The 18,598-nt window shown below is 41.5% G+C and overlaps 1 protein-coding gene across 2 annotated transcripts; it reads right to left on the bottom strand.

Annotated features, from left to right (window-relative positions):
• Positions 1 to 4,999: 4,999 nt before the first annotated feature.
• On the bottom strand, positions 5,000 to 15,477 carry RBMX (RNA binding motif protein X-linked). 2 transcript variants are annotated; one of them, XM_084213273.1, is made up of 9 exons: positions 15,443 to 15,477; positions 14,038 to 14,167; positions 13,737 to 13,843; positions 8,154 to 8,325; positions 6,992 to 7,108; positions 6,525 to 6,639; positions 6,283 to 6,408; positions 6,103 to 6,206; positions 5,000 to 5,598 (listed from the first exon to the last, which is right to left on the bottom strand). In XM_084213273.1, the coding sequence occupies exons 2-9, from the start codon at positions 14,144 to 14,146 to the stop codon at positions 5,291 to 5,293; spliced, it is 1,158 nt and encodes a 385-aa protein (XP_084069399.1). In that variant the 5' UTR covers positions 14,147 to 14,167; positions 15,443 to 15,477; the 3' UTR covers positions 5,000 to 5,290. The 2 variants fall into 2 exon arrangements, with proteins under 2 accessions (XP_084069399.1, XP_084069400.1); XM_084213274.1 differs by having other exon boundaries at positions 6,103 to 6,191.
• Between the last annotated feature and the right edge of the window lie 3,121 nt (positions 15,478 to 18,598).

Raw genomic sequence — 18,598 nt, 5'->3', positions numbered from 1 at the left:
CAAGATGTCACCCTAGTGATCTTGACCACCATCCAAGTGTCTCTGAGAAGAATATGTTTTTCTTTTAAATTAGACAATAAAACCCAAACCCATAATACTTGTTAACAGTAAATTTATTTGCCCTGGGAAATACTGCAATTCTAGCTATCTGCCACACAGATTTACTCCTAGAATCTGCAGCCCGTAACTAAGTTTAAAGTGATATCCTCACCCCAAAAGTAAAATTTTAAAGCTCTAGACAAGGTATGCATGCTCTTCCTTTAGCTACTCATTATGAACTGAGGGTCGTTTAAATGAGATCAATTTATGTCTATCACAGAAGTCAGTATAAATTTTATTATCCACGATTTTTTATGAGTTTTCTACATGAAATACCAATGCTGGAGGATTCCTCTCACATACATTGGCCCATCAACATGTATGTAAGAGAAAAATGCATCAAAATCAAGACAAAGTTTTGAAGGAAGCACCAAGATGTCCAGTGTTCATAGAGGAACACTAATCATTCTGGCCATACATCACTAACATGTCTCAGTACATCAACACTCCCCTCCTCTCATCCAGGTTGGGACAAAACTGTTAATGGAATATAGCAGAACTTTCCGTGGTTTGGTGAAGTCCTCTGTGTTCAAGTGAACTAAGACTTACTTCTGTGTAACTTGCTCTTTTTACCAGCATAAATGGCAAGCACACACATAAAAGGCAAGCAAAGTATTTTGCTGCTGTAGGATATGTGTGCAACGAGCAATGAACCAGCTCACTCTGGACTGTTGGAAGGTGCGAGCTATGGCAGACAGCAGTTGGCTTCCACCAGAAATTTTATGTATGTCCAAGAGATTGGTAGTGCTATTTTCAAAGGCAACTACTCAATGCTTACACGTTCCTCTAGAAAATGGTGAGCAACACTACATTTAAAAGCCAGGCTGTATCAGTTGTCATCTGTTATCCTTTGATTTTCCAATGCACATCCATTGCTGCACTGCCACCTTCTAGTCACCGTAGCTGGAAAAAGGAAATGTAAGTTAGTACCTTCTCAGAAGCCAAGAGACAAAAATGCTAGATTATCTTTACATTCATTTTATATATACAGTTAGTACATTTGGATTGTATTTGATCTGTTCCAACAGTATGAAAGCACATCAATAGCTAACTACAATAATCAAAATGCCCCGAGGACAACCTGTATTAATGCACACTGCTTGTATCACCTTCTCCAGGGCAGGTACTAAGTACCGCAATTCCTGAGTGAATTCCCCCTTCAAATTCTACTAGCCACAAAATTCCACCTGCTCTTGATAATCTCAGCATGATACTCAGGAGTTCTGTAATACGCTGGTACACATACTGGTATTAATCTGTAAGTAATAATGTGCTATCAATAAAACCAAACTTGTAATCAAGGGAAGGTATACAGCTGGCAATTCCATTTGCACCCTGATTTTCCACAAGGCTATTATTACCCTCCTTGCCACAAGATCTATTTACTGCTCCCTTAACATTGGTACCATGCCTGTTAAGAATCTGGAAACATTTAGAAGCTGAAAAGAAGGCTGATAGAGTGTGCTTTTGTCTCTATTACCTGTATTTATTACAACATGGTCACAACAGATTTACTAAACTGAAAAAAGGCACCTTTTTTTTTTTTTTATAAAGGGAAGCTTTTTCACTTTTCAAGAATAATTAAGCTTCAGCTTCCCAGCTAACAGAGAGAACTGAGGTGCACACTGAAGTTTAAAACGTTCTGACAATCTATATGATGATTTGTCAGTATCTTCTGAAGTCTCTTAGAACATTGCATTAAAGACAGCATCTCATCTCTTCGTTAGAGAATTTAAGACCTATATCTGTGTCAAAGTATAAATTTAAAAACTGACTCCTGGTGGTTTTTTGCAGGTGGGTGGGGAAATGAAGGGGAAATGCTACTTTTAGACCTATTTCCCTAATCCACTTTAGCGGCACACTTGTGACATCAGCGATTTTTGAATGAAAAAGGTTCAATTTTCTTAACTTTTAGAAACACCTATTGTGAAGTGTCCTTTCAGGAAGACTCTAATTTAAATATTTCAACAGTCACATCTTAAAAGGAAAACAAAGACAAAGACAGCATTTGCTGGTTGAAATTTTATCAAGCGTCAGGAAAATACAAAGCTGGTAGGGCAGTAGCTTCTATTTTGTTTAACTCCATGCATCCCCTGAACAGAAAACACTCATGATGATTCTGTATTTTATCTGAAACACATTCCAATACCCTGAAACAAAGCACATTTTTCCTTTATTATCAAGGTAACAGCAGCAATTTATCAGGAGTATTAAAACATTATTAGCATATTCTGACAAGGGCAGTTACTGAACTGCTGTTACTGACACTCTTGAAGGAGAATGAATTGTAACCCAGCTGAGGATACAAACATCACACAGTATACAATAGAACCTATCCTTCCCACAAAATAGAATCTCCCTCCTAACAGTGACCAGCTATGAGATAAACCAAATATACATACTACAGCTTTTTCTTTTTTACCATTTTAAAGTTGTTCTTGAAAGTAGAATTTGAAACTAACAGCAAAATAGGTTCTTACATTTACACTGACAATAGAGAATTACATAAGAGAGCACACGTGCTTCTTTACATAAATGCTTCTCTCAGTAAAGGTAGTTAGTTGTCCTTTTCCTTTAATCTGTACTAGTTTTTATCAAGTTCTGCACACACTTGAAGTTACTTCCATTTTTTTACAAGCAATTATTTAGTAGAGAAATTTTCTTTTCCAGAAAACTAGATTAATGACAGCCACTACCACTCTTCTTCTTCTGAGTTTTCAGAGAAACAGGATCAAGTCCCACTTTCACATAAAATCCAAAGACAACTGCTCTTGAATCTTCTTGAAAACTTATTTTAATAGCGTAGGCTTTAGACCCACAAAACACAGCTGTTCTACAGTCTCAAACCATTCTGGAGGTACCTGAATTCTACAGCTTAATGCCAGGACCTCTGCAGAGATCAATTCCTAATCCAAGATTATACTCCCTCTAATTGCTAATCCTGCACATTTAACAAGACTGATTAAATGTTGATACTAACATTTATTATTACAACTCTGATTTTTATGGTCTGCTCTTATAAAAATTCATCCTCAGCACTTTCTGCCACATGACCTGAAGTGCAGTTGTTAACAGGTTTTCTTTAGCTGTACTCAAATTGTCCCTGTTTTTGCAGACAAGTAGTGTCTTGCCACCATTCCTAAGCTGGTTGGTTTACAACCTTCTTAAGCCTCCTCCTCCAAAATTTAAACAGAAGTCAAAAACAACACTTAGCCATAAAGAACATCCATTCAAACCTACGAACACAATGACGAGGGAACTTCCTTGCAGCTATTACACTGCTGTAATATTTACCTTACGTATTGGTACAGGCACCACTCATCTCTGCCGTCAACAGATGAACCAGCACTACAAGTTATCCCCCTGCAATTAAGAGAAGATACAACAAATTGAGAAAAATATGTTTTACAGCACAAGCTAAACTACAGTAACTGCCCCCATTTCAAAACAATGGCACAAGTTAGGTTTGCAGATTATTTGGTTGCAAGTTTTTACTACTTCTTTTAATGATGGAGGATTCACTCACTGGCTTGGAATGGACTGGAATAGCTTAGAGAAAGGTTGCATGGCTTATGGATTCTCATTCCTTTTCAATGGTGCACTGCCATGTTAAATCCATAAATTGAATGACAAAATTTACTGAGGACTAAACAGTAATACAAAGGTTTTGGTTTGTGGTTTGGTTTTTTTTTTTAGTTGGAGGTCTTCATGTTTACTATATTCAAGAGTATCTTTTGAACTTCATGGCTTCACCCAAGTTATAATAACTTGCCACAGGCTCTGCCACATGCATCCCTGGGTATCCCTGCAACGCAGTGTCAAACTAAACAGGCAACACACTAAACATCAAGTCTGCATTTCTTGCTTCCAACTCCCAATAGTTGAGCTGGTATTTCTTAATCTAAACCAATTCCTGACTTCACAAGGCTTAAATTTTGTTAACATGCTGCATGTGCAGCCTCTTTAAGCATCTTCACTGAGAGATACTGGCCACAAAATACCCCTCCCCACACTACATGGCAATACTGTGTCTACAGTGAGCTGCATTACAGCTTTAGTTTCAAAGCTGGTGCCATAAATGCTTTTATCCAAGGACTGTTGAATTTGGAGAGTTTCTAATGTATTGGGGATTTTCTTTTTTTTTTTTCTTTAATCTAGACAGCACTTCCATTGCCATGACATGCAGCTTGTCTTACTGTACAAGAAGGTAACTTGTTTCAATTTTGACTAAGACTGAAAAACTAGTTTACTTTGCTTACCATCTTTGCTGTTTCACAGGCATTTGATGCTCTTAATCAGCTGTGGAATGCTGAAAGATTCACTTATTTTAGGAAGCCATAAGCCTTTCAGAAGTTGGAGAGAAAGACTTCTTTGCTTATCTTATTTTCTCCTTTGGAATCAAAGATGTTCCTTTAAAAGTGAAACACTACAGAGTTGCAAAAATTTGAAACAGTGTGAGTAAGCATCGATTTGCAGCTTCTTTGATGGAACTGGTCAATGGTTTGCGGATTGTTGTTTTTTTAACAGTATGTTGTAGCTGACTTACATGAACATGATTTTTTTGCAGGGGAGACCTTTTTAAACTCCCCCTGAAACAGTAGGAAGGCAGAATATAGTATTATCCACTTGCTTTTTCGCCTTAAGTGACTGAAATCCTCTATTTTTCTTTACACAAGGATCTGAAGGCATTTTGTACTGGGAATACTGTGACTTCAAATTCTAGGCACAACTGAGCTTTATGTGGAATCATCCCCACCACCCTCCAAATCACAAGCAATACTTTCAGAATTAGATGCTGAGCATGTAGAGCAATCCATCTCCATGTTAGATGGTTGGATGTTGTGCGGAAGATCTTAAGAACAGCTTGTTCCATTCATGACGAAAATCAGATGGAAGTGTGGCATTTTAGGGAAACTTTACTTTGAAAATTACAACACTAGTACACAGCTCAAGCTTATACATTTAACATCTGCTTTCTGAAAGAAATGTTAACAATTTTGAAATGATATTAAACATTGTTTCAACTTTTTCTCACAAAAGCATAAAAGTCATGGAGGGAAAAACTTAACAGGCAACAATAAAAAAAAGGTTAAAAACAACTTTTCCTTTTAGTAGTCCTCTGGTAGTAAAGATAGAACAGCTTCCACATTTGAGAAATAATCTGTCTTGGTCCAAAAGTTTAAGAGTGTTTTTAGTATCTGCTTCTGCCTCCACCTCTATCGGATCTGCTTCCACCACGGCCACCACCTCTGGGCGCCCCGCGGCTTGAACTACTGTAAGAATCCCGAGGAGGTGGATAGCCCCTTTCCATGGATGGGGGAAGACCCCTGTCTTGTCTTCCAACACGATCACGGCCACTTGAGTAGACATCACTTCTGCTGCTTGAGTAACTTTCTCGGCTTCCATATCCATCTCGTGTGCTGCCGTAATCATCATAGCGACTGCTTCCACCATATGATGGCGGGGGCCCTCGAGCAGGTGGAGCACTACGTGAGTTACCTGCAGGGTCAATGGTCAGGTAATATGGCAACACCATAAGTCATATAGTACAATTTTAAATCTGAATTTACAGAATTGCTGTATTAAAATGTTTACTGCTACTCTTTTTATATGTATTGAGATGGTCTTAATATAATCTGCCACACTAATGGTATTTTAAGTGGGGATCGTGTATCAGGCAGTGAGTGGCTTTTAAGATTCTGAAGGAATGAAGACGGTGTTTGTTTATTCAGGCAGGCTCTTTAACTGGGTATTCCAATACAGCTTGTTATTTTAGAGAAGAAACTCAGCCATATTTTCCAGAGACAGCTGTCATTCTGAACTGAAGACTTTGCTTCTTTAGCTTATAGCTTATTAACGAGACGATCAATTGATAACCAACAACTGCACTTTCACTGTAGGGGAAAAAAATTGTGCCACTTCCCCCTAAAACACAAGCAACCTAGTTGAAGTCAAATGTTATGACATCTGTACATTCATATGATCCTCAAAATGGGTTCTTACCATAACTCTCATATGAATCTCTGTAGGAGCCTCCACTTGGATGATCTGAGTAGTCTCTGTCACGTCCACCACCGTATCCATCACGATCACTATAGGAGGAAAGACTACTAAGACTTAGTACAAATCACTAACATTACAGCAAAAATAAAGTGACAGGGAGAAAACTCCAACAGTAGGTACCTATATCCCCTGGAGGGGTATTCATCACGTGAACTGGAATGACCATAATCGCGATATGCGTAGTCTCGGGGAGGTGGTGCATAGTCCCGGGTATCCCTGGAACTGGGATAATCTCTGCTTGAATAACTACAAAGAACAAAAACTGAGATGTCAGACATGTGTCCTACCATAGAATGTCTGTAATCAAGATCCTTCTCCAAACAAAAAACACTTCACTTAAATAAAACAGTATTAGAATTTACCCGTCTTTAGTGCTGTAGCCATCATCTCTTGGAGACATGTAGACATCTCTCCGTGATGGCATTGGCTCTCTGCGCGGAGGACCACCATAACCATCTCTTCCACGTGACACAGGAGCTTCAAAGAAACAGCCCAGTTAATTAGCATTTAGCCATGCAGAACATCCAAGGCAAGTGCTAGGAAATAGCATAAAGCAATTTAATAGTATCTCCGGAGCCTACATTTAGAACGCTCTACATTTCTGCTTGTACAGTTTTAAAGCAGCACTAGATGAAACATATTCAAATTGCACCAAATTGTTCCAAACAGCTACAAAATTATACTGGTATGAAAGCAACCAAAGGTTAGAAAAACAGTACACCATCCCACAGCAGACTAAAGTTAGAATCAATGATTTGCACCAGTTCCTAAAGGAAGAACTAAGGTGCTAGAGCTGACCAAGCAATTAATTTAGTCAGGAAGTCCTTACCTCTTCCTCCCATGCTACTGCTACGCACTGGTCCTGAAGGTGCAGATCTTTTAGGTGGAGGGCCTCCACTTCGTGGAGGTGGACCCCTCTTCATGGGAAGTGGCCCTCGAGAAGACCCTAGAAGGAGAAGCCAGGAACCAATTATTATTTCTGTGATACTCTCACCTGCATTTTTTTAAAGCCTGACAACCTAAAGGTGCCATTATTACCACTACATGATCAACCATAAACCTCTAACACTAGACCTCAAAGCCTTCTCTTGTCTTCTAGCCACTATTAAATGCTACTGGCAGAATTGAGAGCCAAACTTCCCACAGCCTAAATTCCTGTCAAGAACTGTCTTTTAGAACTTATCCAAAAGCTACAGGGTGTGACACAAAGGAAAAAGACAGTCTGATACCTGTAATCAGTCACAGCTTAAATGCTTAACAAGTTACTGTTCTCAGAAGAACCACTTGGGAGGATGTACTAGAGAAGAGCCTACAGAGAGGGAACAGAGGTACTACTACCAAGTCTGCAGAACCTACTATACAGACTCTTCAAGAGAAGTTTCACTATTTCCAGGGTTTTTTTCCTGCATTACAACTTTTACTTTATACCTCAGGTACTGTTTGTAGTTGAGTGAGTTTTGTTTTGATACTGAAACGTCTGAATAAACAGCTGTATCTTAATGAGTATCCAGTATCAAGTAATGTACTTGATAAAGTTTCAACTTAACAGAAATAGTTTAGCTGCCCTAACTCTCACTCTGATCTGGAAGGATCAGTCCTACAACTTTCTCAGTTTAGACCTCTCGCTATAAAGAATGAAAGGCAGCTCCCTTTCCCTGGTGGTAGCGAATTACTTTTTCAACTTGAATACCAGAAAGCTTCCTTTCTCACGTGCAAGGTAGGAGTTCTGCTTTTCTTTCATAGGCAAAAGTCAAGTGGAGTGTTAGTTGTAGAAAGGAATCTTCACATCTGAAAGCCTTTTCTTAAGGTGTACTTGCCTAATCAAAAATTTGACTAAACTGCCGAGATCGTATTTCATCATTTTAATAAAGAACAAGGAGTGCACTATTCAGGTGTTTGATTTTTTTTTTTTTTCCAGTAGGATTATTGTCATCTTCCAATGGGATTGTCTTGTGTTGTCGAAGTGTATAATGAGAGAGGTCAATACATACCCAAGTGACTCCCTCTTGAAGGTGGTCCTCTCGCGCCACTTCCGCCTCTTGCGCCTCTAAGGCCCCTGGGAGGACCTCTGCTTCGGGGAGGGGGTGGTGGCCCACGCCTACCACCACTTTCAAAGGATGGCTTGGTTGCTTGTTCCACTTTAATTGCCTTCCCATCTAATGACTAAAGAAGAAGCTGCTTTACTTACTGCTCAGTCATGTTTGTATTTCTTAAATCAAGCCCCTCTTGCTTCACTATTTATAGGGCTTCCATTTTATAAGTTAGAGCAACTCTAGAACTGATTTCAGTCTTCAGTATTAGTCCCCAAGTACTCAGCAGCATGTTGGGCCTAATTTCAATTTCTACAGTACTTCATTCTTGTGGTATTGATGGCAAAAAAACCACAGAGCAGCATCAGAAAGGACTTTCAGTGAAAACACAAGTGTCCAATGATTACAGCAGCCCCATGTCATTTATTCTGTAAATGAAACATGATATATGATCTACAATTTATTTTCAATTGTCATGTACTTTTGTACCAAACTAGAAGTGCACCTGTAGTTACAAGATTAAGCTGAAGGTAACAGCTTCAGTTGGGATTTCTGGCAATGGGGAGGCCGTTTAGCACATTTTCTTGACGTCCTGATAAAACGGTGATCGCTGAAGTATTTAGAAGCTATTTCAGCATCTACACAGCAGACCAAGTAGGACAATTCACCCTTTTTTTCTAGTGTTTCAAGCTGGGTTTTCAATCAAGGTGACTGTCACAATTTACTCTATTGCTTGCTTTTCCACAGGGAAGGTGCTTTGTGATTGGGGTATTTTTGTTTGTGGGTTCTGTTGTGCGGTTGCATTTTTTTTTGTGGTATGAAAAAAGTAGAAGCTTTTGCTGGAATATAGATCTGCAATACCAGGAACTCCGCAGCCAACTAATATACCTCAAACATGAGCAGGTACTAACAAGCTGAGTAATTCAACCTAGTTAATCAAATTTCTGTATGATCTTTAGACACCACATGTTTGGATATCATAGCAGAATCAAGATCACAAGCTCTGCTAAAATTAGGTTATTCTATGCCTATCCTGGCCAACATGGTTTATTTGCCTTTTTTAGCAGTTAAATATTTAACTCTGCCATGACAACTAATTAATTATCAGGCAGAAAGTGTTGTTCATTGCACTTCTTTGCTGCAATAAATGAACAAACATAACTGCTAGACTGCTAGTAATGTCTTTATCTACCCTGCCAATAGTATTTTATTGAAGTACTAAATATTTTTTGTTCTCTGTCAAAATCTAGCTCTCTGAAAATTCACCATAATAGTGGATGTATTTTGCCAGCTCAGAGTTGTAGTGATTGATTGAAAACCTGTGTGTACATACACAGGTTCAACTTGACCCATTGAGAGGGAAAAAAAGTAAGAAATACCAGCAAAATCATACTGGTCTTGGCTTTGACTAAGTGTAATATTTTACTTATGAAAGGTTTCTCAAAAAGCCTTTTGGCATGACAAACTGAAATATCCACTCTAATGACTGGAACTTATCAGTTTGCATCATATTGATTTGCCATTGTAATTAATCTCTCAGTTTCATCCCTCTCAAGCAGGAACAGAGGGCTTGAAGCCTTAAGCTTTGCTATGGCCACTGCTGTCCTTAATTTCGTGGCAGAGTCTTGACAGCTTGTTTTAAGTTTAGAAAGCAAACATTGTCCCCTTCTGCTAGCATGGGTTCTGAAAACCTGGATGCTAGGTTTAAATTCTTTCATTTCTGTTAGGTAGGAGGCACGGTTTTCCTTGTAATTTCTCCTCCTGTTTTCTTCTGCCTTGCACTTAAGCATCTTACCTTGGCAGAAGATTGTTTCTTTGTAGACTGCTTTACAAAAGTAGTCTTAAAAAATCTATTCCATAGGTCCAGAAAGACCTTTCACTAGATACAAGAATATATTTTTTGCTAACCAGAAAATATTTGTCAAAGTTAGTCCTATTTCAAAGAAGAGGGACATTTTATGGTTTCTTAGCTCAAAGAAGGGTCTTACCTCACCAAACATAAAAGTCACACAACCCATCTCAAAATAAGGAAGTTGTTTCAATGAGCTCAAAGCACAAGCTGTCAACGTGAACACTCAGTTTCTTTTTAATACCTTGATTCAGAGTGTTATAGAAGCCTTTTTAATATGATATGAGCACCAGAAAGTGAAGTCACCCTGGTGCTAAAAAGCATGAAAATAATTTAAGCTACAAGTAATTTAGGACAGTAATAGTTTGGCAATCAAAGTCTCCTATGTGTGGAATGAATAATCTGTACATATTTGTAAAGTGAGACAGAGAACTTTAACCAAACACAATTAGAGAACTATCCTGCAAACTGTTCCACATCTCAACAGAAAAGATGAATGAAATTTGCTTGATTTTGGGAGCGGGGCAAGAAATCAAGTATGTCAAAGAAACTGTTACAATAACTTGCATGAAGCTGGTCCTAGCAGGGCACAGGGCTTTCCTCTTCAATGGATCACTTTGCTGTTGATGCCACAATGACTCCATTTTTCCATGTTCTTTGATGGCACATTAAGTGAGTTTCCTTTTGCCATATATATCCAAGAAATGAAGATCCATTTCTCAAGAGGCCAAGCTTCTGCATCACTTCTTCCCAAAGAACAGGAAGCACTTTCTGTCAATCAGACAATATTCTATAGTGCTGAGTACAGTTTATGCTGTAGGGATTGTAGCATCTGCTTCCATCCTCTTAACACAGACCAGCTGGCTTGGCAGGTCTACACTGGAATAAAATCTTTGGTTTTTCCTGACCCTTTGCCTAAGGTCATATCCTCTCTTTAATTATCCATTTCATCTTAAGGACGTAGAATCAGAAGGTCATGAGAACAGCCCACTGCACCGAACAACCATTACAGACTGGGAAGTATCCACATTTATGTCCATGTAAGCATGTGTATTTTGTGGCATCAGGACGTGGACTTGACAGCCATGAATTAAGATTCTTCTTAAGGAAGGCTGGTAAGCTGCTATGAAGTACTTCTGTATTTCTTTTGCACTGCTCAGACATGATAGCATTGATTCAATCTAGAAGACCAAGTAACTGAAGTGAGAAATCTCCATCCCAACTCTAAAATAATTATCTTGTGATCTCCTTCTGCAGGACAAATTTATCTCCAACAAGCAAGCTTTGACTAGTCTATGCTTGTCCCAATATAGAATGAAATATAGTTGTTCACATACTAGCCCTCACCCAAATTGTGCAGAACTCCGCATATATTTTCATAAACATTTGCAAAATAAAAAAATCAAATGCGAATTCATTCTTGCAGAATCTAATGGAGGCAGACTCTTCTACTGGCTACAACTTCAAATTCCTTTGGGATGACAGAATGAGCAACAGGCAGGCAATGCAGAACTCTTCCCCCGGCCAGACAGATCATCTAACTCCTGACAGACTGCTTCAACTGCAATCTGCACAGTGCTTCTGCTGCTGCTTCTCAGCTGCATTAAAACCTCAAGAATGCTCCAATCCATCTTTTCCAAACGGACAAAGAGACCTTCAAATCGTTTTTATGACAATTGCCTCTTCCCACACCAGGCCTCAACACTGCTCTTCCCTCAGATCTTGAATGCAGAGTCTTTTTGAAATACAAGCAGTACCTGTTGTCCAGAAGGCCTTCTGAAGATGAGAATTAGAGACCACCACATGAATATCTTTCATATCCATGGTCAAAGCAAGTTGGACCAGAAGACATTCTAGGCTAAATCCCATCTGAGGATGTTCTTTTCATACACTGCTCCAATTTCAAAGCAGAGGAAGGTACTTCTAGATTTATAGTGAAGACAAACCCATGAGAACGATGATCCACAAGGCCTTTTTTTCTAGCATTTCTTGCCAATAATGCAGATTGTGCATTCCAGAACAAGTAGACATAACCTCAGCTACAAACATTTAGCTACTTTACCAAGCAGTATTCTCCCAAATGTTTCCAATGTGATCAAGCACAGGCCTCGACATTCAAGAGCTAGAACAGTTGGTGATTATTTTCAGAAGGATTTTGATTTGCAAGCTGCACTCCACAAACACATAGATTAGCGACCAAGTTCCTTTCAGTCTGACAATTGCCTACAGCTCCTTGAAATTACCTTATGTGAGGATTCCATGACCATTTCAGAGAAAATAAATTATTTAAGCACGGCAGTAAACAAGTCTTCAGAACTGTGGCAAACTAGACAGTGAAGAAATAAAATTCAATAAAAGAAGCACCTTGACAGATGTTTAGGCTGGTATAGAAAGAACATCATCTGAATTTGCCACCCTCTGCCTTGACAAAACTACTAGCTTGCTTAAAAGGGAAGGAAGTCTTCTAAGAGAATAACCCTAATTGTGATAAGGTTGGCATGAAGCATCCAGAACCATCAGTACATGGAGCAGAAAACCCACTATCCTTCTATAACACATACCCTGCTATAACACAAATACAAGAGGCTTTACTATTTGTGTTCACAAACACTACACAAAGCTCACTTTCTTATTCCTAAAGTTGTTTCACTTACTGACTGCAATAACTGACATTTTTCTTTCACTTCAGCTTCTTAAACTAACAAGACAAATATGTCAAAATCCCAAGTGTCAATTAATAACAATCACGCAATGTTTCTTCACTTTACTTGAACAGCATCTCAAGAGACACTGTTTACAAGGCCAGTGCAACGTGACCTAAACACAACCATTCAACACAATGCAGGGAAAACCAGAGTCTGCAATTCAAGTGACCTAAGATGGTTTTCACTGCCTGAAGAGACAGCACCTCTATGAAGATAAGCATTTGTTCACCAAAAAATTGCCAACTTATATCTACCTTATCAAACACACGCCACAACAGATACAGATTACAGCAATTCTCTGACAAACTATCCTGGTATTATCTTGGAACTTGTGCTGCAAATTCCTGTACTTTTATTTTTAAAAACATTACACATCTAATTGCTCTTAAAGCTAGACCACTGCGTTTCAGGGCATAAATGAACAAATTTGGTTGCCGGCTAACTGCAAAGCCATTGCACATTAACTGGAAAGATGCCCCTCACAGACCAAGCAGATCAATGATGCAAGTCACAAATGTAGATTATCCACAGAATACCAGATAGCTCATCAATGCTCCAGCACTCAAGGGAAATCACAGTCAACCCGTGTTAAAGGAACAGTTACTAATTTTCAGGTAAGGCACTTCCCTGAAGTGTAATTTACACAATACTGCATTCAAATACGATCAAAAAGGAAAATCCAACCCCAAAATCATTATTGAAACATGCAAGAATGAAGAGCTGATTCCTCCATCACCGATTAAGGATCAATAAGAAAAGGGCATAGCTGATTGCCAGCCAGACTTCATTTTCTATTAGCAAATCCATGAACAGGAAAAACAGATTTCAGCTTCATGGAGACAGAGACATTTTGTGAAATTTAAAGTTACAACTTGTCTCCACAATGTTCTAATCCATTTTCTTTCCAACTTTTATTACCAGCTGATTTACCCCAAAGATTAATTGTCCTGATCAGTAGCAACTGCAACACATAAATGATCTTATTCCTACCTTTCCATTCATATCTCTGGCAGCATCTTTTGCATCTGCTGGACTCTCAAACGTGACAAATGCAAATCCTCTGGACTTGTTTGTTTCCCGATCTTTCATCAAAAGGACTGCAGAAACAAAATCACATCAGCCTTCCCTGTAATTCTCTGTAAGGTACACTTAACCTTTATTTAACCTTTTAAGCTCAGAACTTCTTAGAGGACATGTAAGCACCATCATTTCAGATGATCAACGCCAAAAAGTCATCACAGCTATGTTGTTTGTTTTATACTATTACCATCTTAAGAAAAGTTCTCTTTACCTTCCACAATGCGTCCATATTTGCCGAATACAGCCTCAAGGGCTTTTTCATTAGTCTCCGTGTTCAGGCCCCCAATGAACAGCTTCCCAGGACGATCTGCTTCAACCATTTTGATTCTGTAAATGACCTACTAAAACGAATGAGGCCATTACTAACAAAATATCAGACTGCAATAGAGACTTCATGGTATAACAATTACTTCTGTCCTCAAATGCACAAGCACATTTTCTTTAAAAATATATTAGGTAAGAAATATGAGGTATTAAAAAACATCAAGTAATTACAACTTTTTGCAGTGGAAGCAACTGGAAGTAGCATTAACAGTTAGTTCTTCACATTATATACTACATTTAAAAGATATTAAATAGAACTTTGAATAGTGGAACAAAGCACTGTTAAAATGAAGCAATGTTGGTGAATGCGAAAACTCTTCCAGAACTGCTGTTCCTTCTGTCCTGGAGAGCCATCCTAGCACACCTTTCCCTTAAATCCTGGATGTTTCAGGTAGTTTGCTTAATATGTCAATGTAAAACAAAATAGTTAACTCTTTAGAGCATTTGAGGTCAGTGTTTTTAAATTAAGTTCATTCTTTGTATTATTTAAAGTACATGGAGCCTATGCTAAACTCCTGGCCCACACAACATGTGAGACTGAACTGACACCAGACGACCACTGCAGTTCTACACAGCAATGTCACAGCTACAGTCGTGGGGGCGGGAGGGCTTAAAAAGAAAAAAAAGCCCAAGTGCTGAAGACAAAGCCAATCCCCCTCGTGCCTGGCAGGCCGCCCGGCGCCTGCGGACAAGCGCTGCCCGCGTGTCTCCAGCGCGATGGCGGGAAGGCCCGCGCCAGCTCCAGCACACGCGGGAGCGCGGACAAAGCACCCCCGAGGGAGCCGCGGCGGGGCCGGGCCGGGCCGCACACGCGCGGGTTCAGCCGCGCTCCGGGCACGGTGAGAGCGGGGGGCGTCGGACCCTCCGCCGGCTCAGGCACCGCCACAAAATGGCGGCCACCTCTGGCAGCGGCTCCGCTCCGTCCCCGCGCCGGCGGCCTCCTCGGCACTCACCCACCGGGCGACTCAAGCCCGCCCGGACACATCGGCGCGGCGCGCCCGCCATGCCCGCCTCTCCCTCCCCTGGGATGCTCAGGAACCCCCGCACATAAAATGGCGGACATCGCGCCTCACACCGCCAGGACCCTCCTCGCCCCACCGCAACGGCGCGGGTCCCGCCGTCCTAACCGGAGCCGGACAGGGAGGGTTTGCGGGCCGGGCCCGGCTCCGCCGTGCCTCCGCTCCGCCGCTAGCGGCGCGCCACGCGGTCCCCACCCCGCGGACCTTTCGCCGCGGATACCCGCAGCGTCCCGCGGTGCCGCCCGCAGAGCCCTAGCCCGCAGCAGCTCTCACCTCCGCCCGCGCCGATCTGCAACTGCGCAATGGGGGCGAACAAAGGCGCTGCGGGCCTTTATAGCTTTACGTCACCCGCCGGACGGAGCCCCGGATGCGGCGGCGGCGGCAGCGCCAAGCCCGGTAGAGGGCGCCCGCGGTCCCCGGGGCCGGTGCGAGGCTGCCGCGGCGGACGGACCGCGGGGCTCCGATGGGACGGGGGCCACCGGCGCGGAGAGTCCCGTCCTGCCAGGAGCGGGGAGGGGCCGGGGACCGCGAGCGGCGGGAAAACAGCGGAGTGGGCCGTGGGAAAGGAGGGGTAGAGCTTTGTTTGCCGGCTGCGTCTCGTCCCGAAGGATTGAGGCCCCGTGTGCAGTGCTGTGTCCAGTTCTGGACTCCTCACGAAAAGGAGCTACTGGAGATAGTAATCATCATAAAGATGATTAAATGTCTGGAGCATCCCTCTTACGAGGAGAGATATGGAAGCTGTAATTGTATCAGGGCCACCCATTGTTCTAAAAATTCTTCCACCTGTTGTTCTAAAAGGTATCTTCATGAGGCTTCTCATCAGAACTTAGTTGCATCTTCATTGCAAACTGGAACAGTATTTTACAGTCTCTCACTACACAGAGTATGTATGGTCTGGCTCCAAATTCAGTCAGATCTTTTCCCAGAGGATTAAAGGATATATAATTCTTTAGTTCTTCTAATTCTCTTCTTCTCTTCCCCCCCCCCCCCCGCCCCCCCCCCCGGTAATTTTGAATATTTTAAGAAAAACTACAGAAATCATCGGGAACAAACTGCAGTCTGAATTGAAACTAATTCTTCTTCAGTAAGAAGTTCAACGCTGAAGAGCTATGACATTTTCTTTTGCAGATGACCTTTCAACTTTGAATTTTCTGATAGGAAATTAGATAGTAATAAGAGGTCCTATACTGGACCCTATGGAATAGTAAACAGACTTGGATGGGACAGTTGGGCAAACAGAGACCAGGGAAACTTCACCAACCTTTACACAGAGGACAATTACTCCCTAACTAGCATAGATATACTTGCCCTTGCATTATCACGTTTTTGAGAGTAGAAGAAATGAGATTAAGTATGTTACCTAAAAACCCACATACATATAAGCTGATCTCTTTCTGCCTTTTTATTAATAACCCTAAAATTGAGTCTAGTAGATGGGAGAGGTAGACAACATTCCATGAGGGTAATATTTTATGGATTTTTGTGATAGCTTTCAACTAAAATGTCACTCTCTTAAATGAATCCCTGCATGTTTAACAGTGTTGTTGAATTTACACTGCAAACTTTTTCATGCAAGTACTATGTACCATGCTGCATATTTTCATCAAACACATTGGCCTTTTACCAAGTTCATCATGCTTTGGTTTTAAACTGGATAAAGAGTTTAGGAGAGCTGAGGGATGGGGACTAATGAATACATAAATAATCTGATCACAAAAGATTTATTCAGAACTAATAAAAAAGGGAATGCTATTCACTCTAGATATGCAATCCAAAACTAATAACTGAAAAATCAGCATAATAGTTTTATAACAAGGAGCAATTTTCTAGGTACTGTCAGTTGATAGGTGTTTATAGAAATTCAGGAATTTTCCTCTGTAAAACTCAGACTAGAATAGATGAGAACAGCACAAAATAACTGTTTCTGGCACGGACTTTGTCAACCATTTCTAAACTGGAACTCCTTAATGTGCTTCTCCCAAATCACCTATTTGGGATCTCATTGTGGCTCCTTTCAGTTTAGCCATACAAGGTGGGTCATAGGTTGCTAAGACATAGCTGGACCTGCCTGAAATGACAACTCTAATTTCCAGGCTCAGCTGAAAAGACACAAGAATTCTTGTGCACCCCTTTATTCTTTTTCCTTTTGCCTGTTGCTGTTCTATGGTAAGGGCAATTCACTACAGATTGATGAATTCGTTAAAGTTGATGGACATGGATGTTTTGCAGGGCAATACAAATGTAGTGCCCAGAAACATGAGTGGCAACAGCTTGCCAAAATGGAAAATACAGAGAGGCTGAGGTGTTTGCTACTGAATGATACTTTCTGTATCATTGACAGGAATGCCTTTAGCACAATGTCTCAGACAGCTGCGAGTACCCATCTTGCCAAGGTAGCACAGAGCTTGCAGCCATCACTTGCACTTACCCTGCTCCTCAGACAGGTTTTGCAGCTGTCCCAGAGCACTGCTCCTGCCATCTGAACACCTGACACTGGAGCTTGGCATCATGTTTGTGGCACCACTGTGACTGTGCTGTACCAAGAGGCCATGTTGTGGCTGCAAACATTACCAGGCTACGTCAAAAAAACCCAAATATAATTCTTCCAGATTGCTATATGAAAACTTGGATTTCCACCCCTAATTTCTGAGCTGATAATATCTGACTTAAGGTTTTCTCACTCACTCTCTACAACCCCCTGAAAGGAGGATGTAGCCAGGTGAAGGTCTGACTGCTCTCAGGTAACAAGTGATAGGATGAGAGGACATTGACTCAAGTCGTGCAGGGGGAGGTTTAGGCTGGACGTAAGCAGGAATTTCTTCAGAAAAAGGGTACTTAGACATTGGAATGAGCTGCCCAGGGAGGTGGTAGAATCACTGTCCCTGGGGGTTTTAGAGGAAAGACTGGATGTAGCACTCAGTGCCATGGTCTGGTTAACATGGTGGTGTTCAGTCCTGTGTTAAACTCGATGATCTCAGAGGTTTTTTCCACCCGAATGGATTCTGTGCTTTTTGCTGGGGGCTTAAACCTGAAAAGAAATTTTGGTACCATAGAATCCTAGAATTGTTTGAGTTGAAAGGGACGTTCAAAATCACCTGATTTCACTATCCCCACCCCGCTCGCCATGGGCAGGGACACCTTCCCCTAGACCAGGATGCTCCAAGCCCCGTTCAATCTGGCCTTGAACACTTCCAGTGCTGGGGCATCCACACTTCTCTCCGGAACCGGCGCCAGGCCCCGAGCCGCCCACCCGCCCTCCCAGGGCGGCATTTCTCCCCGGTGTCCCATCCCACCCCGCCCTCAGCCAGCGGGAAGCCGTTCCCGTGTCCGCTCGCCTCCTCTTCTTCAGAGTGCCCTCCCCTAAGATGGCGTCCGGCGCGTCTCCCCCTTCACCGCGCAGCCGCTGTGGCCCCGACCCGGCCGTGACGC

Source organism: Fringilla coelebs (assembly GCF_963513975.1).
Source record: "Fringilla coelebs genome assembly, chromosome: 11".
Classification (NCBI taxonomy): Eukaryota; Metazoa; Chordata; class Aves; order Passeriformes; family Fringillidae; genus Fringilla; species Fringilla coelebs.
Note: the sequence above shows the minus strand (reverse complement) of the source record. Positions and strands in the feature narration are given on the sequence as shown.

Coding starts and splice junctions, on each gene's coding strand:
- RBMX (XM_084213273.1), bottom strand. CDS start 14,146: ATGGTTGAAGCAGATCGTCCTGGGAAGCTGTTCATTGGGGGCCTGAAC. Junction 6,640..6,991: donor CAGTAGCATGGGAGGAAGAG/GTAAGGACTTCC, acceptor GTTTCTTTGAAG/CTCCTGTGTCACGTGGAAGA. Junction 5,599..6,102: donor AGATTCATATGAGAGTTATG/GTAAGAACCCAT, acceptor TTGACCCTGCAG/GTAACTCACGTAGTGCTCCA.